This window comes from Cydia splendana, chromosome 4 (genome assembly GCF_910591565.1).
Source record: "Cydia splendana chromosome 4, ilCydSple1.2, whole genome shotgun sequence".
Lineage (NCBI taxonomy): Eukaryota > Metazoa > Arthropoda > Insecta > Lepidoptera > Tortricidae > Cydia > Cydia splendana.
The window spans coordinates 7094405-7113915 of NC_085963.1; the positions used below are offsets into that span (position 1 = coordinate 7094405).

At 37.0% G+C, this 19511-nt stretch overlaps 1 protein-coding gene across 2 annotated transcripts in view; it reads left to right on the forward strand.

The window, feature by feature from the left end:
* LOC134789751 (cell adhesion molecule Dscam2-like) overlaps nt 1-19511 on the forward strand; it is a 66462-nt gene that overhangs the window by 13755 nt on the left and 33196 nt on the right. For both annotated transcript variants that reach the window (XM_063760380.1, XM_063760381.1), the window contains exons 2-5: nt 5783-5855; nt 9292-9493; nt 16482-16624; nt 18439-18621. In XM_063760380.1, coding sequence (XP_063616450.1) covers nt 5783-5855; nt 9292-9493; nt 16482-16624; nt 18439-18621 — 601 coding nt within the window. The remainder of the gene's footprint in view (nt 1-5782; nt 5856-9291; nt 9494-16481; nt 16625-18438; nt 18622-19511) is intronic.

Below are 19511 nucleotides of genomic sequence, written 5' to 3' on the forward strand. Positions count from 1 at the left end.
CTTCAAGTGTTGAGGTTACTTCGTGTGCACATTTGCCATCTACATCATTAGCATACATAAATTGTGATCAATTTACAAAATATCACATTAAAATTAGATTGTTCAGTACTTACCCTTAATAGAATTATCTATTACTATCGACAGAGAATTAGATGTGTATGTATGTATTTTACCCGTTTTATTTAAATGGTAAGGTAGGACGCGTTTTTATTTAGATATAAATGAAATAGGTAGATGTGTTTAATTAGATTGAGTTAGTGTTGCATTCTTCGAGTATATCTTTATCGTTTACTATGGTTTGACAGTAAAATACTCATATTTTGTAGCAATAGATTATAGGTTATTTTCAGTATTAGAAATCCATAAATCTTTATTATTTTAATGATATAGAATATATCGGCAATTCTAATTAAACTTTACAATTTATAATTTTCATAATTGAAATGATGGTCCCTATAAATGCTTAGATGTCTTTGTCCATATAAATCATTAGCTCTGTAGGGCGTAAATGTTTGGTTAGATTAAAATTAGGTACCTATTTAAACCAATTACTTAATAGTTTATTAAACACTATTTTATTTCTCAATTCCCGGTTCACGAGTGGGTGCGGCAACGAGCCTTGTTCCATCAACGGCTTCGGAGTGTGTCTCGGAGCATCCTCGTCGGAACCTGGTCAATCCCGCTGCTACGGGCGCCCCTATCTTCTACAGGAAGAAGCGAGACTGGCAGCACTACGCCGCATCTGAACCTTCAAGATACTCACTGGATCCGGTGCGGTATTCACCTACGTGGGATGAGCAAGCTTTGTCTTCTCCACAACGTGAGAGCTTCGAAGCCCCGCCAAGCTGATCCTAATATCTACCTAAACGGTGACGTAGATCATTACCAATTATGTTAGGTGTCCTAAAACGGTTAAATAGGATTATTGATTTATTACGGTGTATTTATCTGTAGGTAGTATTATGTAGGACATTCGCCATATTTGTAGGTTTATATTATTGCGGTTTTAATATGAGAATAGGTAGATATATTTTATTACGGATTTTGGTTTAAAATGTAGGTACGGATTTTATTTCTTAACGTTCATTTGATTATTGATTTAAACATCTAGTCTATGGTTCTTATGACTATCTGCTGAATTATTTGAAAGCTAATGACTTGACGACTTCTAGAACATTCGGTAAAGCCATCTGTGTGATAATACTGATAATTGATACCTATTTAATGATCGTGATTTCGTATTCATATTTTAATGCAAGTATTTTCTAGTTCATCCAAACATGACTTAGCTAATCATATTACATATATATCTCTCTCTCCTACAATCTGGTTCAGCTTAAGCTGGTTGCGAATCACTGTATCATTTGTAAAGCATAGTAGTTACATTGCTAATGCGTATCATTTTATCTATTATTACTGATAATATTTGGTAAACAGATTGGTATATTTCTTATGGTCTTACATATTATTATACTTGAGCTACGAGTCCTTGTGATTCGCAAACAGCTATATGCTATATAGTTCAAGAGTCATGAAATGCTATTGTGGGTGTATATTTTGAATATTCGGTATATAGTTTGATCTATATTTAGCCAATATTTTACTTGCCCCAAATTCATTTGTCATATTGAATTAAGTCATTCGACTAGAGAGTGGTTAATACCTATCACTACCATTTTGGATTACATCCAATTAAAAGTATATTATATTTATTTATTTACTAACAAATTGTAGTTGTTGAAGCTAGTCACATATAAGTGGCTGTTTTAACAATGAGGTATTTAGGTGTTACCCAAGTTCATTTATTAAGATATCACTAAGCAATGGTTTTATGTATACCAGGTTGATGAAATACGTCCACGTGTTTTATTATAGGGCCTGTCCTTGTTTCTATGAAGGGTGTCCCGTCTTTGGCCTCCGGCACTGAAGGGATCTTTGAAAAGGGATCACTTCAGTGGTTGTAGCACGTTCAGTGGAGCTAAGCTAAGTATATTGATTGCATTAATCTTATGATTCATGCAATACGTTTACCAACCTCCCCTCACATAGAGGTTCGTGCACCCTGGAGCTGATATAGGCTGCTGGTCGGAATCTGATTGGATCTGAATAAATCCCTTTAGATCTTTACAAGACGCCTTTCACCTCCCTGGCGAGAAATCTGTATTCATCGTTTGCTGGTACAAGCCATTAAAGACTCCTTTATATACTTATTGGTAGGACTATATATATTTATAGGACGAGATGGTTCTGTATCGGAGTCAATGATGATACACAGGTTATTGGCGGGGCGCTAACCCCTTTGCCCGTTCATAGATAACTGAATCATTATTGAGTTTTACCACAAGCTCAGTAATGAGGACAACTTTATTATAAGTGTCTATTCAGTATGATTCAATCTGGATTCAAACCTGTATTATGAATGCTTAGCCTTTTGTTGTATATTGGGTAAAGGTAACAAACCTAATCCAACTGGCTTCTATTCTACTTTTAGTAGTTCTATTCTACTTTCGAGTAAACTCTAATATAAAATAATGAAATGACTGATCTCATGATATTTGGGGCGACTCTTATATCATTGCTGTGTATATTGTCTCTCTCTTGGGCACTATTTGTCTATTCATTACTTACTAGACTCTGTTTCAGATCTACTTGTTTGTCTCATCCATATGTGAATTACTCCAATACGCAAATCTATTGGGTGCTCTGCATGTACGTTAGGTTGATAGGGTTTTACCAGAAGGTAGTACAGTCAAATGCACGTCAGACGCCTAAGTCGAATAATATGACGAACCCAACATGGTTAGCATGATCGATTTTATATACCCAAGGGATTGCATACTATGCAAGTTACTATGTAACACCCCACTAGGGTTGGATAGGGACCACCTGAGGGTTGCGCATTTGAATGTACGTCTACATGACTTTTACTTCTCTGGTATTGCGTGGACTGGATCACAATGGGACTACAGTTCAGACATAGTTGTTTATGGTAGCGGCATATGCACAGTAATTTTATAGGGCACACAAAGTGGCCTTATGGTTGATTGCAATCAGTTATTTTATTTAACAACGCTGTTCTATTAAAGATAAAATTGTAAGAAGCCAGACTACTCTCCTTTTCACATTCCTAAACTTACCTATTATAATATATTCTGGAATAATGTTAATATGCCATTCACATCATAAGTTAATAATAAATCTTAATCTACTATATTTTATTAATAGAACTTGTTACAACCTATTTTCATATTTAAACATATGGACTCCAACAGATTTAAAACTTACTTGATTTCATATTTTTCAGGCACCTTTATTTAAATTAGAATATATTGACTGCTGATATCTCACAATAGCATTTTATATGAGGAACGTAGGGTTTATAATAGCCGTTTGTTAATAAATAATATTCAATTATTTTGATAGGATTATATGAATTCTTCTCTAGGAGCGTTACCTGATATTTCTAATTCTTTGAGGTTTTATTTATTAGGTAATACTTGAGGGTTTTATTTATTAGGCAATATTTAGGATCCTTTTGACATATTTTAATTTATTCTTATTTTAGGAGCGTTTTCTGTTAAATCTTGTATTTTAGGTTGTTATTTAGGTATTATGCAATATGTAGAAGATAAATTGTGCTTGTTGGAACATATTCCAGATTTTATGTTATGTAGTAACATGTCTCACACCTCGGAGAGCTTAGGTTATTACTTGTCATAATGTTGGTCTATATTTCCCAACTAGATGATCATGCCATACTTTGCGTATTTATTTACATTTTTATTTATTACTGTGACATATTTTATTATGGTTGTGTACAGGTTAAACTTGGGCAGTCAGGTTTTTGTCCCGTCTTGTTTTCCTGACTTAGGTATTTGGCCCTAGCAATCAAGGCTGTATATCCTAATGTGTCCTAACCAGACTTCATTGGATATAGAGCTTATAAGTTATTGAATTAATTCAGCTTACAAACTTAATATATTTGAATGCAATAAATCAATTCGTTAGCATTCAATACCTTGTTTATTTTATACTTCATCCCCTCTAGCCTAGACCCTTATATACTAAATTTCAGTATTATTTTCCAAAGGTTTCAATAATAGAGAACGCTGAGGAAAATTTCAGTATTTCAGGTTATAAAGCTTCTATAGTAGAGCTTAGGCTGGGTAAGATATTACATGGTTAAGTACGTTTAAGAAAACTATATGGCATAGTTAATTTAAAAAAAAAAATTTAGTTTTGTTTAAAAAAAAATAAGTTTAAAAAGTAATTAAATAATATAGCGTTGTTGTAACACGGGCATTTCATTAATAAATAATAAATAAATATGTTTTTTTAATAAATAATTATTATAGGACATTCTTACACAGATTGACTAAGTCCCACAGTAAGCTCAAGAAGGCTTGTGTTGTGGGTACTCAGACAACGATATATATAATATATAAATATGTACTTAAATACATAGAAAACAACCATGACTCAGGAACAAATATCTGTGTCATCACACAAATAAATGCCCTAACTGGGATTCGAACCCAGGACCATCGGCTTCACAGGCAGGGTCACTACCCACTAGGCCAGACTGGTCGTCAAACATTTAACTCAACCAAACAATTGAAATCTGTGACATATCAATGTCATTTCGAACAGCGATCGACCGAGATTGTACTTAAGTTTAGTAGCAAATGTATGAACTCATTCTAAACACTAATCAATATGCAAACCGGCCCTAAGGTAAGTGTACACGCTTGTAGAGGCCTTATAGGAAAAAAATAAATTATTGATTATCTCCGAAATGGAGTTAATTAGAATATCGGTGTCTTTAAGAAAGTTGCTTGATTTAAGCTCAGGAATGCACCCTAGAAATTAACGGAAATCAAAAAAAACACGGTGTACTTGCCCTGTTAGAATGTATGTTCAAATAAAATATAAAATAAAAAGCCATTTATTCACACTAAGTTTTGCTCTTGCTATTGCCATCCATTGCTTTCCCACAGCCTGGGTTAGGTCGTAAGCCCAACGTTGCTGCGGCCGGCCAGACCGCCGCCCCTCGTGGTCCTCTCCATTTGTTTTTCGTATAGTATGTATGTTAGTGTGTGGGTGAAATCTTGGAAGTTAAATTTGACCCACTTCCCTATTTTCGATTGAGCTGAAATTTTGCATACATATGTAAATCTGATGACAATGCAATATTATGATGACATGGAGCTGATATGATGATGAAGACAGGACGTACCCATGGGAAGTCTGTGATAAAACAAGGGAAACTAATTGTGTTTGTAGAAAGAAAAGTACAGTAAGCAATAAAAAAACTCTTAATAAAGAGTTTAATAAAATTAAAATACACTTCGCACGTATCGTATTATTACGTATTTGATTTGTCCTATAGCTATAAGTAATTTATTCCACCCATTTTGAATTCGGTTTCTTTTTTTCTTAAACGTTTATAATTTTTGCCGTATTCACATTAATAATGTCCAGCAGGAGTATTATAGATCGGTTTATCCACGTGATAAAATAACTGTTTCTTTTTAACTGCCTGGGATAGAAAGTGACGGACACCGTTTTATCGCGCTGTCACGTAGACAACTACCATCATATTATCCGTACTGCGGGCTCAGCATGGTTCCATTTTTATCGACTATCACTATGCCCGTCACTTTCGCACTTACATACTTGTTACAACGTGACAGGCATGGTGACAAATGATAAAAATGCAACCGTGCTAGGGCTGATCTCCTTTTTTTATCGATGTTAATGCAAACGGTATGGTTGTCTACAGATGACTCTCATGCGGCGCGATGTGGGCGCAACGTTGCACCTGGTGTACGTGGTCCTTTTGTTCACTTCATACCGTAAGTAAATAAATAAATAAATATTATAGGACATTATTACACAAATTGACTAAGTCCCACAGTAAGCTCAATAAGGCTTATATTGTGGGTACTTAGATAACGATATATATAATATATACATATTTATAAATATTTAAATACATAGAAAACACCCATGACTTTGGAACAAATATCAGTGTTCATCACACAAATAAATGCCGTTACCGGGATTCGAACCCAGGACCATCGGCTTCACAGGCAGGGTCACTACCCACTAGGCCAGACCGGTCGTCATAGTACCTATATTATTTTCGCAGTAAGTACGAGTACTACATCACTTCCTACCTAATTTCATTTATTTATTTATGAGAGAGGTATTGGATTGTATGATATCGTCGTGAACAAGTTGTGATTTCACAAAGTTATGATGACTTCGAGGTACCCTAAACCCTATATGCTTCACTCAATAGGCGACGTTTAGGTATTTATCAGTTTTTTTGTTAAATATTCCTTTACTGATGAAGATATATTTCAACACTTATAAATACTTAAGTTAGTATTATTTATTGGTATTTAGTATTAAAATGCGTAAATCCAAGTATGATAAAGTTTGACACGTGTACGGTGTCCACCTCGATGATTACATTTAGCTTTAGGAATGTAATATCACTCTGTAACATGTGATGTTAATGTGACAACAGAACAATACGTCCGCACGGCTGCCCACAGCCTCCCGACCTTTATTATTAAGATAACGCAAGATAAAGCCCATCTCCCTCCCCACACTGTTCTTTATTTCAATGACGACGTTTCCCCTCATTTCGTTACAAGTACGAAGATTGTTACCTTTATTTTTCATGTTCGTGTTTTTATTTGGAACCTCGTCCTGGCTTTGATTAAAGTAGGTTGGAGTGGAAAGGAAAAAACATATAAAATTGATTCGTTGCGTCTTGGAGAGCGGAGATAAATAACAGTGTCGTGGGCAGAGGGAGGTACCTACTTGATTATTTAATTTTGTGCAGAATGTATTTACTTTCTAAACGCCACGCTGAGAAATTAACTCACCAAGACGTAAGAAATATTTATTTATAAGTACCTACTAAAGTATTAAACCACGTGTAATTGTCCACATATATCGCATATCAAATGCAACGAAACGAAAACACTTCCCTGCTCAAACTAATGTACCTACTTAGACAAGAAACTGAAGATATGTAGCTAAACTAAAATAATATGTAGAATGAACAATTTTACTGTTTTAAATAAAACAGTAGATTCGAAATAATTTGTTACCTCCAAAACTCCAGGTCTCATATCCATTTTCCTTCTTGGATCTATTAAAAGAGAGTGGGTCTATTGGGAGAGCATTAGATAAAGCATTTGGGTATAAAACTCGAAACATAATACAATTTTCGGCCTTTTCAGACAGGGTTGATATATGGAGTAACCAAGATTTTGACCCTTTTTAACTTATATTTTACATCTACGTTAAATATAGGCTAACACTCGAAAATATCGATTCTTACTTAATCTTAATCAAAGAGTATTAGAAATCGCACCATAAGGGTTCCTTTTGTACCTTTTGTGGTACGGAACCCTAAAAATCGTGCCCCCAAGTTTGACAGTTCAAGATAACATGTGTTAATTAGCATAATTGCCGATAGTTTCTTAAACTTCTGTCTACAATAAATAAAATTACTCATTGATCTTAACCTTACATACTTATTCTCTTTGTCACACTTACTTTTTCTGAGCAGCCACTGGATGGCGTTGGCGTAGAACCAACTAGAAGCATGCTCACCCCAATGGACTCATTGTAAAGTGAAACAGAAACTAATTCCCAAACAACCGCCAACAAACTTAACCGGATTACACGACGGAGGACAATTCTCCGCCCGCCCCCGCACCACCGCATCAAACTTTTATCAACTTTTACTCGTGCGCGTCTTGCGAGCGGGCCAGTACTGGAACATATCTGGCATATATCCTTAGATATTAAGCCCTGTTTACACATTGAGTAGTATAAAACTATAAACACATTTTCCACTTGCACTTGCTATTATAGTTTTAATATAATGAGCGCTGTGAAGCGTGCAGCTTTTAAACCGGAGATCGTGTGCAAACGCCGTTCGTGAAATGTTTTTCTTGGAATACACGTAACCATTAGATATTTACCAGTTGCTCTTTAGAAAATGAAAATATTGTGAGATAATCGGACTAACAAGTTTCCCTTTAAGTTGGAAGATCGTTCAGAGAATACCATCGTAATTTCAATACTTTGTTTTATAAAACCAGTTCGCACATAACGACACGGTAAACACTTCAAAGTTATATATTAAATAGTACATGGATATATGTATTTCATTGTTTATTTAGGTATTTTATAATCGAGAATGTGAGGTGGCTAATATATTCTTTTGTGATATATATTATAGCAATATCACGGCCAAGGGTTACATTTTGCAATTCGCCTTTGTCGCCTTAATTTAATCGTCTTGTAACATGTTATTGTCCGGCCGTGTATGACATCGCCACTTATTGCGAAATATAGAAGATACATCAATGTCAGTTGCTTTCCAAGTTAAATAAGCTTGTAAAGATTCAATTAACTCAACAGACAGCAGGATGCAAATCCTCCGCCTAAACGAAGCTCGAAGTAGGCCATGTTTTTTTGTTTGCGAAACGAGTCCTAATTCCACTTGTGTTGTTTGAGACTTTAAGTGGCTTAAAGTTAGCGTTCTTTTGCAAGAATCCCTCGGCCTTCCGCCCCCAGTACTACACACAACGGCCATTGTCTGCAAACACTTAAGTTTTATTTATTTTAAAAGCACCCAGCAACAAAGCAAATAAAAATAACAATGAAACAGATAGAAAAAGACTCAACTCCGCTCCGGCAAGAGATACCTACTTTACTTCATTGTGCCCCCCCCCCCCCCCTCCCCCTTCAGCGTGATACAATCTCTCTGCTCGATTGTTTGTCTACATTACAGTATTAAACTTCTCCGTCTGGGATTTAGCGCATGTTATACTCAGGTTAAATAGTTCCAGTGCTTTTATTTCATTTTACTTGCATTTGTTTTTGTTTTTCAAACCGGGAGCGCTGTACTGAGGCCAGTTCAAATGTACACTGATATCAGATCAGCCTGATATCAGAATAATGTCATTTAGTTATTGTGTGAAATACGAGCGAATCGCACGAAAATCCGAATGACATCATTCAGATAATCATTCTAATCTGTCAGATTACTGAAGTAAATCAAATTATAGTTTTTTTTATGTTGATATCGTTTTACGACCTTGATATGTACTGACTTATAATGTAAACCTTAAGTGATCTGCGCAAAAAAAAACGCTGCATTGACTATAGTAAAGCGACGAAATGCTACTAGGCACTCCTACTCCTCCTTTATTTGTGAAGCGTTTTCCTCCTAAATTATACCTATAATATTTTTAACAGGTGGAGCAGCAGAGGAAAGCGAGGAGCAAACGGAAAGCTCAGAGCCGCGTCTAGCGCCGTGGTTCACGAGTGAGCCGCCGTCGCGCGCTGTGTTCGCATCGGGCGCGGGCGCGCGGCTGGTGTGCGCGGCGCGCGGCGACCCCCCGCCCGCCATCACGTGGACCACTGAGGATGGTCAAGAGCTGCTCTCCGATCAGCACAGGTACCCGTTTAAGGGTTCCCTACATATGTCGACGCGGAATCGGAAAAAGACGATAGAAAAAACCTTTATGTATGCGCAATAAGCCGATCCGTATGACGTATTTTACTCTCTTATCATCATCATCATCTCCTAGCCGTTTTAGGCTACAGCGACTGATGCTTTTCTACCGCTGAGAGTGCAGTCACCTGAGTGCGCAGCTTCACTGGTGCGCTCTCAGGTGACTGACGTAGCCAATCTTTGTAGCAAATGTGCGGCCACATTCGCTGCAGGTCAGCACCCCTCCGACGTCTTTATACGTGATGGCCACAGGTGGTCGCTGGCCTTTAGGTCACGCTTAACGTCAAGCTCTGTGCGTCGCCTGGCTTTTGCTGATTCCCTTAACGAATTAAACATTTCATTAATGATTGATTTCTTCCTAAAAACTGTCAGTTTTGTATTCCCCAAAGATCGCAACTTGCCTGCAATTCTGTTTTTTTGGTGTCTGTCATTTTAACTAACGGTAACAATACACTGTTATTGCCGTTACGTTAGAACTACTATTTACATTCATTGGCACGTATCATTTAGGTGCAATATAATACGTGCCCAGCAGGATTGATTTATGCACTGGCAGTCGATCCTACCCGCTATCATGAAATTCATGAATCACAACATTACGAGTACCTATCATGTTAACATCCTAACCTAATATCGCGAAAATATATTTCATCGGTTATATAATATACCTACTTATGAAACCGATAGCGCGCCGCATACCTACTCGTTTTTGTAAAAAAATCTAATACCTATGCAGATTTAAACTCTCGTGATTTTTAGTAATTTCTATTTACTAAAACGGGTCTTAATCGCGTATAAATATATTTGCAAATTACATTACTCGTACACGTGCGCAAAGTGCGGGTAGTTCGAAAAACTCTTGCAGGAAAAAAGGAAGCAGCTTCAGGCAGTATTTCTTCAGGAATACACGTGTAATATCACGCACAAAACTTCGGGGATGATTGGCAAGTCTATTTATACGCGAAGCCCTCTTATAACAAATCTTTTTTATTCTTAAACTTATAAGAATGAACATGAACTAATCCAGCATTACTGATCTTCCAATTACTACGAGAAGGTGTCATTTAATTGTGTAAATTCAAAATTTTCTAAATGACTAAGTAGCTTAGGATAAAATAATGGTAAGTACTTAGAATGTCGGGGTCGTCGGTTTTAAGGATGACTCACGCTAGACCGGGCCGGGCCCGGCCCGAGGCGTCCGACATGTCATTTTCTATGACGGCGGATCGGTGATCACGTGGTGCTTTCCATAGAAAACGAAACGAGGCTCCGGCCCGACCCCGGCCCGGTCTAGCGTGAGTCATCCTTTACACTTCACAAACTAAATGCAATATCTGATCACGTTAGCACTGCCAGTTTCGTCGAAAGTTATATTAATATTCAGTATCCGCTCTCTGTTGACACGGAATGTCGAAATCATACATTCCATCAAAGTTTACACACGACTCATACTCGTCCCCATTCAATGTGTGACCAGCCTTAGGGTATTGGTTCAAGTTTAATAATCCCGATTTGGAGGAGGCTGAGGTCAGCCTGCTGTGAAATCGTGCAAATGCCGATCCGCATTACCAGTAGGTACCCGCGCGGACGCGCGTCGAATCGCCGATCATCGCCTTTCAATCACCAGCAAATTAAATACCGACCGTCGTAAGGTAAAATAACTAAGGCCACAAAGCCACGTTAACCGAATGGAAATTTAGATTAAAAGAAAACTCACTTGCCACGCTCACCGCTGAATTAATCTTGTTTTAAATTGATTCATTATCTCCTTGGAGATGCCGTCGCTGGAATTATAACGGTATTAAATTTACCCTCGTCTCCGACACTTATCAATTAGGTTGAGGGCAGCGGGACAGTGTTATGCACAATGCCTCTAACAACCGCTAACGTGGTCGGACCAAACTCTGAAGGGGGACTTTCCCCCTCTCGCTGTCTTCTGCCACAGATTCCAGTTCGAGATAATGCTTAGTACGATGTCAAATATTAGATTCCTATATGTACTGAAATATGTTAATATTTGATTAAAACAACGAATAATTAAAATCTACATTATAAGTAACGAATACAGTTTCCATGCTTTACGAGTATGTTTGTTTACTGTTAGCAGCTGAAAACCTGACTATTTTATAAAGTGCGGAAATTAAGCTAACGTGTACTTACATTTTAAGTCCTAACTTTTAAGCTTGTTTGCCAACCACTAACTATGTAGTATGAGTTTTCGTGAAGCTTATTTTCATAGTAATTAAGGGTTATTCTTGTGAGAAGGAACTTTCTGTAGTTAAGTTTCTACACGAAGATGTCGAAGAGTAAGAAACTAACACATCAGATGCCCGATGCGTTTACCCTATAAACGCCGAGAGAAAGAGTATACTTGTAGTATGGGTAGTTGGTTGTCATTGTGATGCCCGTAACGCCCCCGTAGCGTCAAGAACGTGACAAAATAATTCAATTCTGTTTTGTTTTGTCAAGTTCAATAACCGGCCGGCCCTATTTATCACCTATCTAAATGTTAGATGGTATAAAAATAAAATAAAAAGATCTACTTACTGATTAACCTGCCACAATTTATTTTACCACTGGGCATATTAATTATTCTGAAAAGCCAATAAAACAGTAACCCTGAGCTCGTTACCCCCCATCTGTTTTCATAGATCCCTGAAGAAAATTGGATTCTTATGATAATTATTAACGGTGTATCGACATCGAACACAATAACAGATTTTTTCATCAAAGGAATCCAATTTATTGTCGAGCGTAATATTGAAATTACCTGCTGTATAATATATTTGTATTCTCTCCAAGGAGCGCTTTGAGGCGAGATCCACGTTTATCCGACTTCAAAATATTAAATGGAATTTTTCTTTTTGATGATGTTGACCTGTATACAATATACTTATTTTATGAAGCACCTATTCATCAATAGGTTTAACATCATGCCTTTTAGAATAAAATCAATCAGTACCTAGGTATTATATTTGGTCACCTACAACCATTTTTTGAGTTTATATTATACATATTAGATATTAGTAACAAAGACATTGTGTTATTACATATTTTCTATCTCTTATACATATTTCCCTCAATCACATTTAACTTAAAATCTTATCATTGTTTTTTTTCTGATAAGATTGATTTGAGTAATTGGCTGACAAAACCAGCTACGCAGCTTTCATACCTAACTTTATCATTCCAACCATTACAAAGTGCAATGGATTGAAACGCTCTCGAGAGCCAGTTTAAGAGATTTCTCAGCTTACACGTAGTTGATACAGGCCTCGAACTCACATTTACACTGGTTTATAAGCCGCTGTTTCGCATGTGTTTGTAGTTATACTTCGTTTTTTTACCATTAAATAGAAAAATGGTAATGGTAAACAATCTTGACATGTATTTTTATTGAAAAACGCTTCTAAAAATAGTAACCACTACTTTAAGTTTTAATCGTGTGTCGATAGATGGCAGTAAATGTACCGTGACTACAAAATTGACAATGACAGGACCCCTCTATATCTATTCTTTTTGCCACTACTTATGAAACCAAGGGAATGTAAATATAATTATATCCTTGCTATATGTATACTTGTTACATATTTGCAGCCACTTATTTTTCAAGAGTGAAAAACTTCAATAAAAACACACGGCAAGATTTTTTACCTTTTTTCCAATGCTAAGAAAACGAGGTATAGCGATTGAAATATGCGGCCATGAACATAGCCCGATCGTACCGTTCTGTACAGTGTCGGACGACAAACGGTGCTAATGAAGGCAATTTTTCGCAACCGGAGGAGTTATAATTAAACGTAATGAGGGAAATCATAATTTGTCCGTGTAATTACCCGCACTGACGAGCGTCTGTGCCCCCGGGGGTAGCCATTGCTGGGCGGTGGGCGGTACGCTCTTAAGGTCAATTTCTGAATGGGCATTTGCCGTTTTGGAAATATAATTAATAGCGTTAAATCGAATAAAAAGGCATATTTGATTCGAATAAAAAAACCGGTCAAGTGCGAGTTGGACTCGCGTTCCAAGGGTTCCGTACATTACCCAATTTTTATGTGGAATGTAAATGAAATCTTTAAAAAACCCGTAGGCTGACCCCTACGGCGCGCACTAAGCACTAAGTAATTAAGTCCGACTCACACTTGACTGCACATTTCTAATAGGTTTTCCTGTCATCTATAGGTACAGAATTATTTTAAATATTTTTTTTTCAAAATTTTAGACCCAGTAGTTTTGGAGATAAAGTGGGGAGAATGGTCGGACAGACAGATAGACAGACAGACGCACGAGTGATCCTATAAGGGTTCCGTTTTTTTCCTTTTGAGGTACGGAACCCTAAAAATGTGGATTTGTGATGTGCATCTCGCCGACACTGATATTTTGATTAGCTACGCACGGGCAAGATGCATAAACAAGTAAACATCAAAACATCATAATTCAGATTGAGATGCGATTTTTAAATGTTAAATTTAGAGATGCCTTGATAATCAAATTTAACTATTGGAATCAAACTAATATACCAGTCTAGCGGCCCATTTTAGGGTAACATTCCATTTCTGACCGCACAGCTGCACTACTAGTACGAACGCGTCGGTGTTATTGTCAATTTCCATAGTAAAATGAATAGTAGTGCTGCTGTCGTTGGAAACGGACTGTCACCTTAAAGTGTAGCAGTAGCAGAGCGTGGGAAAAGCTCTTTAATGTCCATCAATGAAATGAGATGAATCGTGTAAACCCATTTTTGTAAAACTAAATATATTGCCCCTGCCTTGTCTATATATTTTAGAGGTTTGCGTCTTTGTTAAAAAACATATGGATCTTTTTAAAACGGCTAAAGAAGTATACCCTCGAAACACTAGAAATCCTGAAAGGCTGGCACATGATTACATTCCAAGGACTGCATTTTTCTCAAAGCAGTGCTATATAATGTGTATAAAATTGTTTAACAAGTTGCCGCCGGAAATTCAACGACTACCTTTTAACAGCTTTCGAAAAAGTGTAGCAGACTTTATCAAACTGCACAACGGGACTTAATCGCGTATTTAAGTTAAGCGGAAACGAATATCGACAGTCGATAAATCGAATATCGTTAGTGTTGTGTGTCGACAGAGTGACATCCCTAGTGCGCAAAACGTTCAAACTGATAAACAAGACCAAGTGCGGGTAGTTCGAAAAACTCGCGCGGCTAGAAGATGTTGATGTCAACTTGAGCCAGTCTGCTCCGAGACCACGGGGACAACGCCGTCCTCGAAACGTCGGAGGTAAATCTTAAAACTTAAATACGCGATTAAGTCCCGTTGTGCAGTTTGATAATGTTTAATAATCGTGAAAGTTTAAATCAGTGTGTAGCAGACTTGTTGCGGAAAAAACAGTATTATAATATTTATAATATAGGGACGTTTCTTTTAGACAACATTTAAACTTATTGTTTCTGGTCATTAATGAATTAATTATTATTTATATTTTGACATTATATTTCGATTTTATTCTTTATTTTATTTTACTTATTGGTTCTGGTCGGAAGGTATTGTAAATAATTAATTAATTGATTATGTTGTTTTAGCTATAATTTGTATATAAAATTGTTATTTAATAAAATAATATAGATTTAGGCTAGCTTGTAAGGTTTGCATGCTGTGCATGGACGGCTAAGAGGACGGACTTTCTTATAAATATAATGTACCAACTATTGTAACTCCTTTTTTTGCAAATAAAATATTATGAATTATGAATTATGAAACACGAACATGTAGGCTTTCATTATTAGGGACGGATTTTTTCCGTTTGTGACTTCATTTTAGGACGATGTTTTGATCGCTAATTGGATTGTATGTAGAGAACGAATGAATATTAGATACCCCATATAATTTCGCTTGGGTCGTTATGTTTGCTTATGTTATTTAACGACCCAATTACAGAAATTTTGCTTTTTGGGTTTGATTACATTATTGGGAATAAGTTTGATATTATTCTATAACCATACTATGTAGGTATTAATTATTTGTGTGACTCAGAGCCTGAATTTATAAATTATAGTCCGATCCGAACTAAGATAGTGCAAATTAAATTCGTTTTGTAAATCTGTCTAGCTGAAACTAATAGAAGGGTAACCAAGTTGTATTTTATTACCTATATATGTACCTTATGTGGGTATGTGAAGTTTCATTTTAGTTGAGAAATCAGATGAAGTCCAGCTGGCTTAAAATGGTTACTCTTTTATTGTCTGTCAAAGTTAATTGCCGTTACACACATACACACGTCACATACGATAAAAGCGCAATGTGTCATATCAGTACAAATGTAGTGCATAATTATTTTCCATCGTATTTTCACGGAAACGTACGAACGTGTCTTGCTATTTCAGTCTGTCTCGGTACAAAAAGCACATAGGTTGACTGAAGTAGCAAGACAAATACGAACGTTTCCTATAAAATACGATGGAAAACTATTATGCTCTACATCAGTGGTTCCCAAAGTTCACTGAGACCCATGCGCCTAACAAAAACTGTCAAATTCTTTTAGCCGTCTTAAATAGCATAAAATAGCCCAATCGGTCGGCATATCGTCTTATATTTCAGGGCCTACTCAAAATTCGCTCGCGACCTACCAATGGGTCGTGTCCCAGAGTTTGGGAAATGCTGCTCTACATCTGTACTGCCTGTAATAACCACCGCACTTTTATCGTTTGTACAAGTCTGTACATAAGCGCGAGTGTTATAAAATTGCAACCATCATTATTAATACTGCCAATTGCAATTACCTATGTTTGTTTTTGTGTAAAACGAGCTACAGGTATATAGTACAACTTCTGAAAACTTTTATTTTTGTATGCTATTTTGCTGTTGATCACAGCTGTATAAATGATAGATAAAAATATAAAAATACACTGGTAGAAAAAATATATAAACATTTTATTTCTGTTTTCCATCAATAGGCGAGTGTACAGCAACGGCAGCCTTGAGATAGCCCCAACGCCGACGGGCACCAGCGTCGGCGGTAACGGCGTCAGTGTGGTTCGCTGTCGCGCCAGCAACGCGCACGGCGTGGCGCTTTCCGCGCCTGTCACACTTCTGCCCGGTTAGTCTCAACTTTTGAATACTACTCACTACTACATAGAGTATAAAAATCTGTAATATGACTAGCCGTTACCATACATTATTAGCGCTCGCATACTGAGTATAGTACGTGACCGCTACCGCTCACTTCAATTGCGTTTGCCATGCGTCGGTTAACGTGGACACACATAGACTATCGGACAATATAAGAACGCTTAAAAATATAAAATTTTACCTTGTTTTTTCACTGTTGGAAATAGAACTATGTTGTCAGCACTAGTGTGATTGCTTCGTTGGCATGCTAATACTTAGGTCAGATTGCTCTCTGCGTCTGTCAATCTCCCGTCCGACTAGCCTTTATCTCACACACTTACTTAATTACCTATGTTTACTTGCTTTTGGCGCAAGTAATAAAATAAAGCTTGGCAGTTTCCACGCCCGGTACGGTCTTTGCTATACGGCCAGTCAAAATAGTTGAGCGTGCTCAGAGCATAAAAAGGTCAACCACGGCGTTGCATGAACAAGAGATTTCCTTTGGCAGGATTGGTCCTTAGGACCCAAGGATGGATTTAAGAAGTGGAGCCACCCAGATTTTTGATGCAGGTGGGGGGTGGGGGGGTTTTAAGCGTCGGCGACGTCTGATGTTAATAATTGTTTAAGTTTAGGTTCTATGTCAAGTTTAGTATCATTTTCAAGTAAATCAAACATGTAGACATAGATTTCATCTAAATCGGTTCAGCCGTTATTGATTCCCCATACAATCTTACACCTACCTTTTCACTTTTAAGATATTTTTTTTAATAAAAACTATCCTATGTTCTTTCCCGGGACTCAAAATATCTCTATACTAAATTTTATCTAAATCGGTTCAGCGGTTATTGAATCCCCATACAAATTTCCACCTCCCATTTCACACCCTTAAAGGATGATTTTTGAAATTTAAAGTAGGCTATGTTATTCCCTGGAACTCAAACTATCTCTGGACCAAATTTAAGTAAATTGGTTTAGCGGTTTAAGCGTGAAGAGATTTAAAAAAATATTTTTTTTTTTATATTTTATGTATTTTTACTTCTGAATGGTGTCATTGTGATATCAGAAATGAATTCGGCATTCCCGATTTATACGAAAACGATACCAAACTTGGCCTAGTAGCTTAAATGATATACATAGCAAGATCAAGTTGAGAGCCACCCCTAAGAATTTACATCAAAAATCTCGGTGGCTCCACTTCTTAAATCCATCCTTGGGTCCTAAGGACCAATCCTGCCAAAGGAAATCTCTTGTTCACACAACGCCGTATTTTAGGCCCAGCACCATCCGCTAAAACAAATTGATATCATTATTTTAACGGCTCGATTCGGAAAATGAATTAGATTTCTACTAGACTTCAACAAGTTACGATACGGATAATTTAAAGATATTTGTAAGATAGATATGTCAAATTTGACGTTTCCACGATTCTGGAGGTCCTCTTGAACGATTTCGACAAGTTATGACTTAGATATCCAAGTCACATCTAGTCGATATCTAATGTAGATCTAGTTAATCTCTAAATCGTCTCAAGATCTTGTGATTATCTCGAAATCTGAATAGGTCTGTACGTTTCTGAATAGTAAAATAAAACATCTAATTGAATAAGATATAATTAAACAATGAAATAGTGATCAATATCGGAGCGAGTGACATTGATATCATAGTGATTATTTTCAAAGTAGCCAATGTCACCTTATTCTACTACGAAGTTCATTAAATCCTATCTCTAGCTTGCCCTTTTGTGTCTTAATTAGTAATTTGATCCCTCAGAGCTGTGATATATAATATGTTTCTATCGTTCAGTGGCCGACGACAGCTGGGAGGCGGTGGTGACGGCATGGCCGGCGGCCGTGGGCGGTGTAGCCATGTTAACTTGTGGCGTAGCCGGCCTAAGCAGTACGGGGGACGAAGACGAGGGCGATGAGCTGGAGGTGGCGCTCTGGTACCATGGAGAACGAGTCATTGACGTGCCGCCACCTACACCAGGTTTACATAATATAGTAGCTCTGTTCAAGTTGTCAAACTATTCTGCAAGCAAAGCGGTCTAGAGTTATTGGACAGTTCAGTGCAATTCAATACATAGATTAATGGAAACATAAATTGCACTTTAGGTAACGAAATTGGATAGGTATTTTACACCTCGTATAGTTAGGTACATGTGTTCCATATTATATTGACTGCAACCATAGTATGCGTAAAAAAGACAAATTTTTTTTTACATAAAATTAACTAGTATATGACTAAAACATAAGCACAAAAAATGTATTTTCTTCATTCATTATAAAGTACAAGCGTTGGGATTATAGACAGCGAAGCCTTGGCAGCTGTGTTACATTTAATTAGGCTGGCTTGTTAGAAGTATAACAACGGGTCCGCTGAACTAGCAAAGCCAAAAAACGTCTTAATTAAAAGCTCATGTTCGTGCTAACTAGTTAGGTAGTTCTTGTGGTTATCTGCGGACAAGTAGTATTAATTAAGGCGATATCTCACAGAGGCGTATATCTGAGAGGGTAGCAAGTTGTGTATTCATGTCCCTTACCGAGCTTTAGAACCAGTTTAACTGGTTAGTCGAGGTCCATATATAAGTGTAATCAACTAATCATAGATCACGTTATACTGACTTGGTTGAGGTAAATCCTCGCCACCGGTCGATGAGAAAGGAAATAGTAGGCCTGGGCAAGCGCGTATATCACGTCACGTGAATGATGGCGCTGTGCGTCTCTTGATTGATTAAAGCGCTTATTGGTACTGTCTTCTACCATTTGATAAGTTACTCTTATTGAATTATCGTCTTAGATGCTTTTATCTTAACAATGATTTCTATTTGATTTTTTTTTTGCTTTATATAGAATCAAATGAAGACATAATTATCAAGG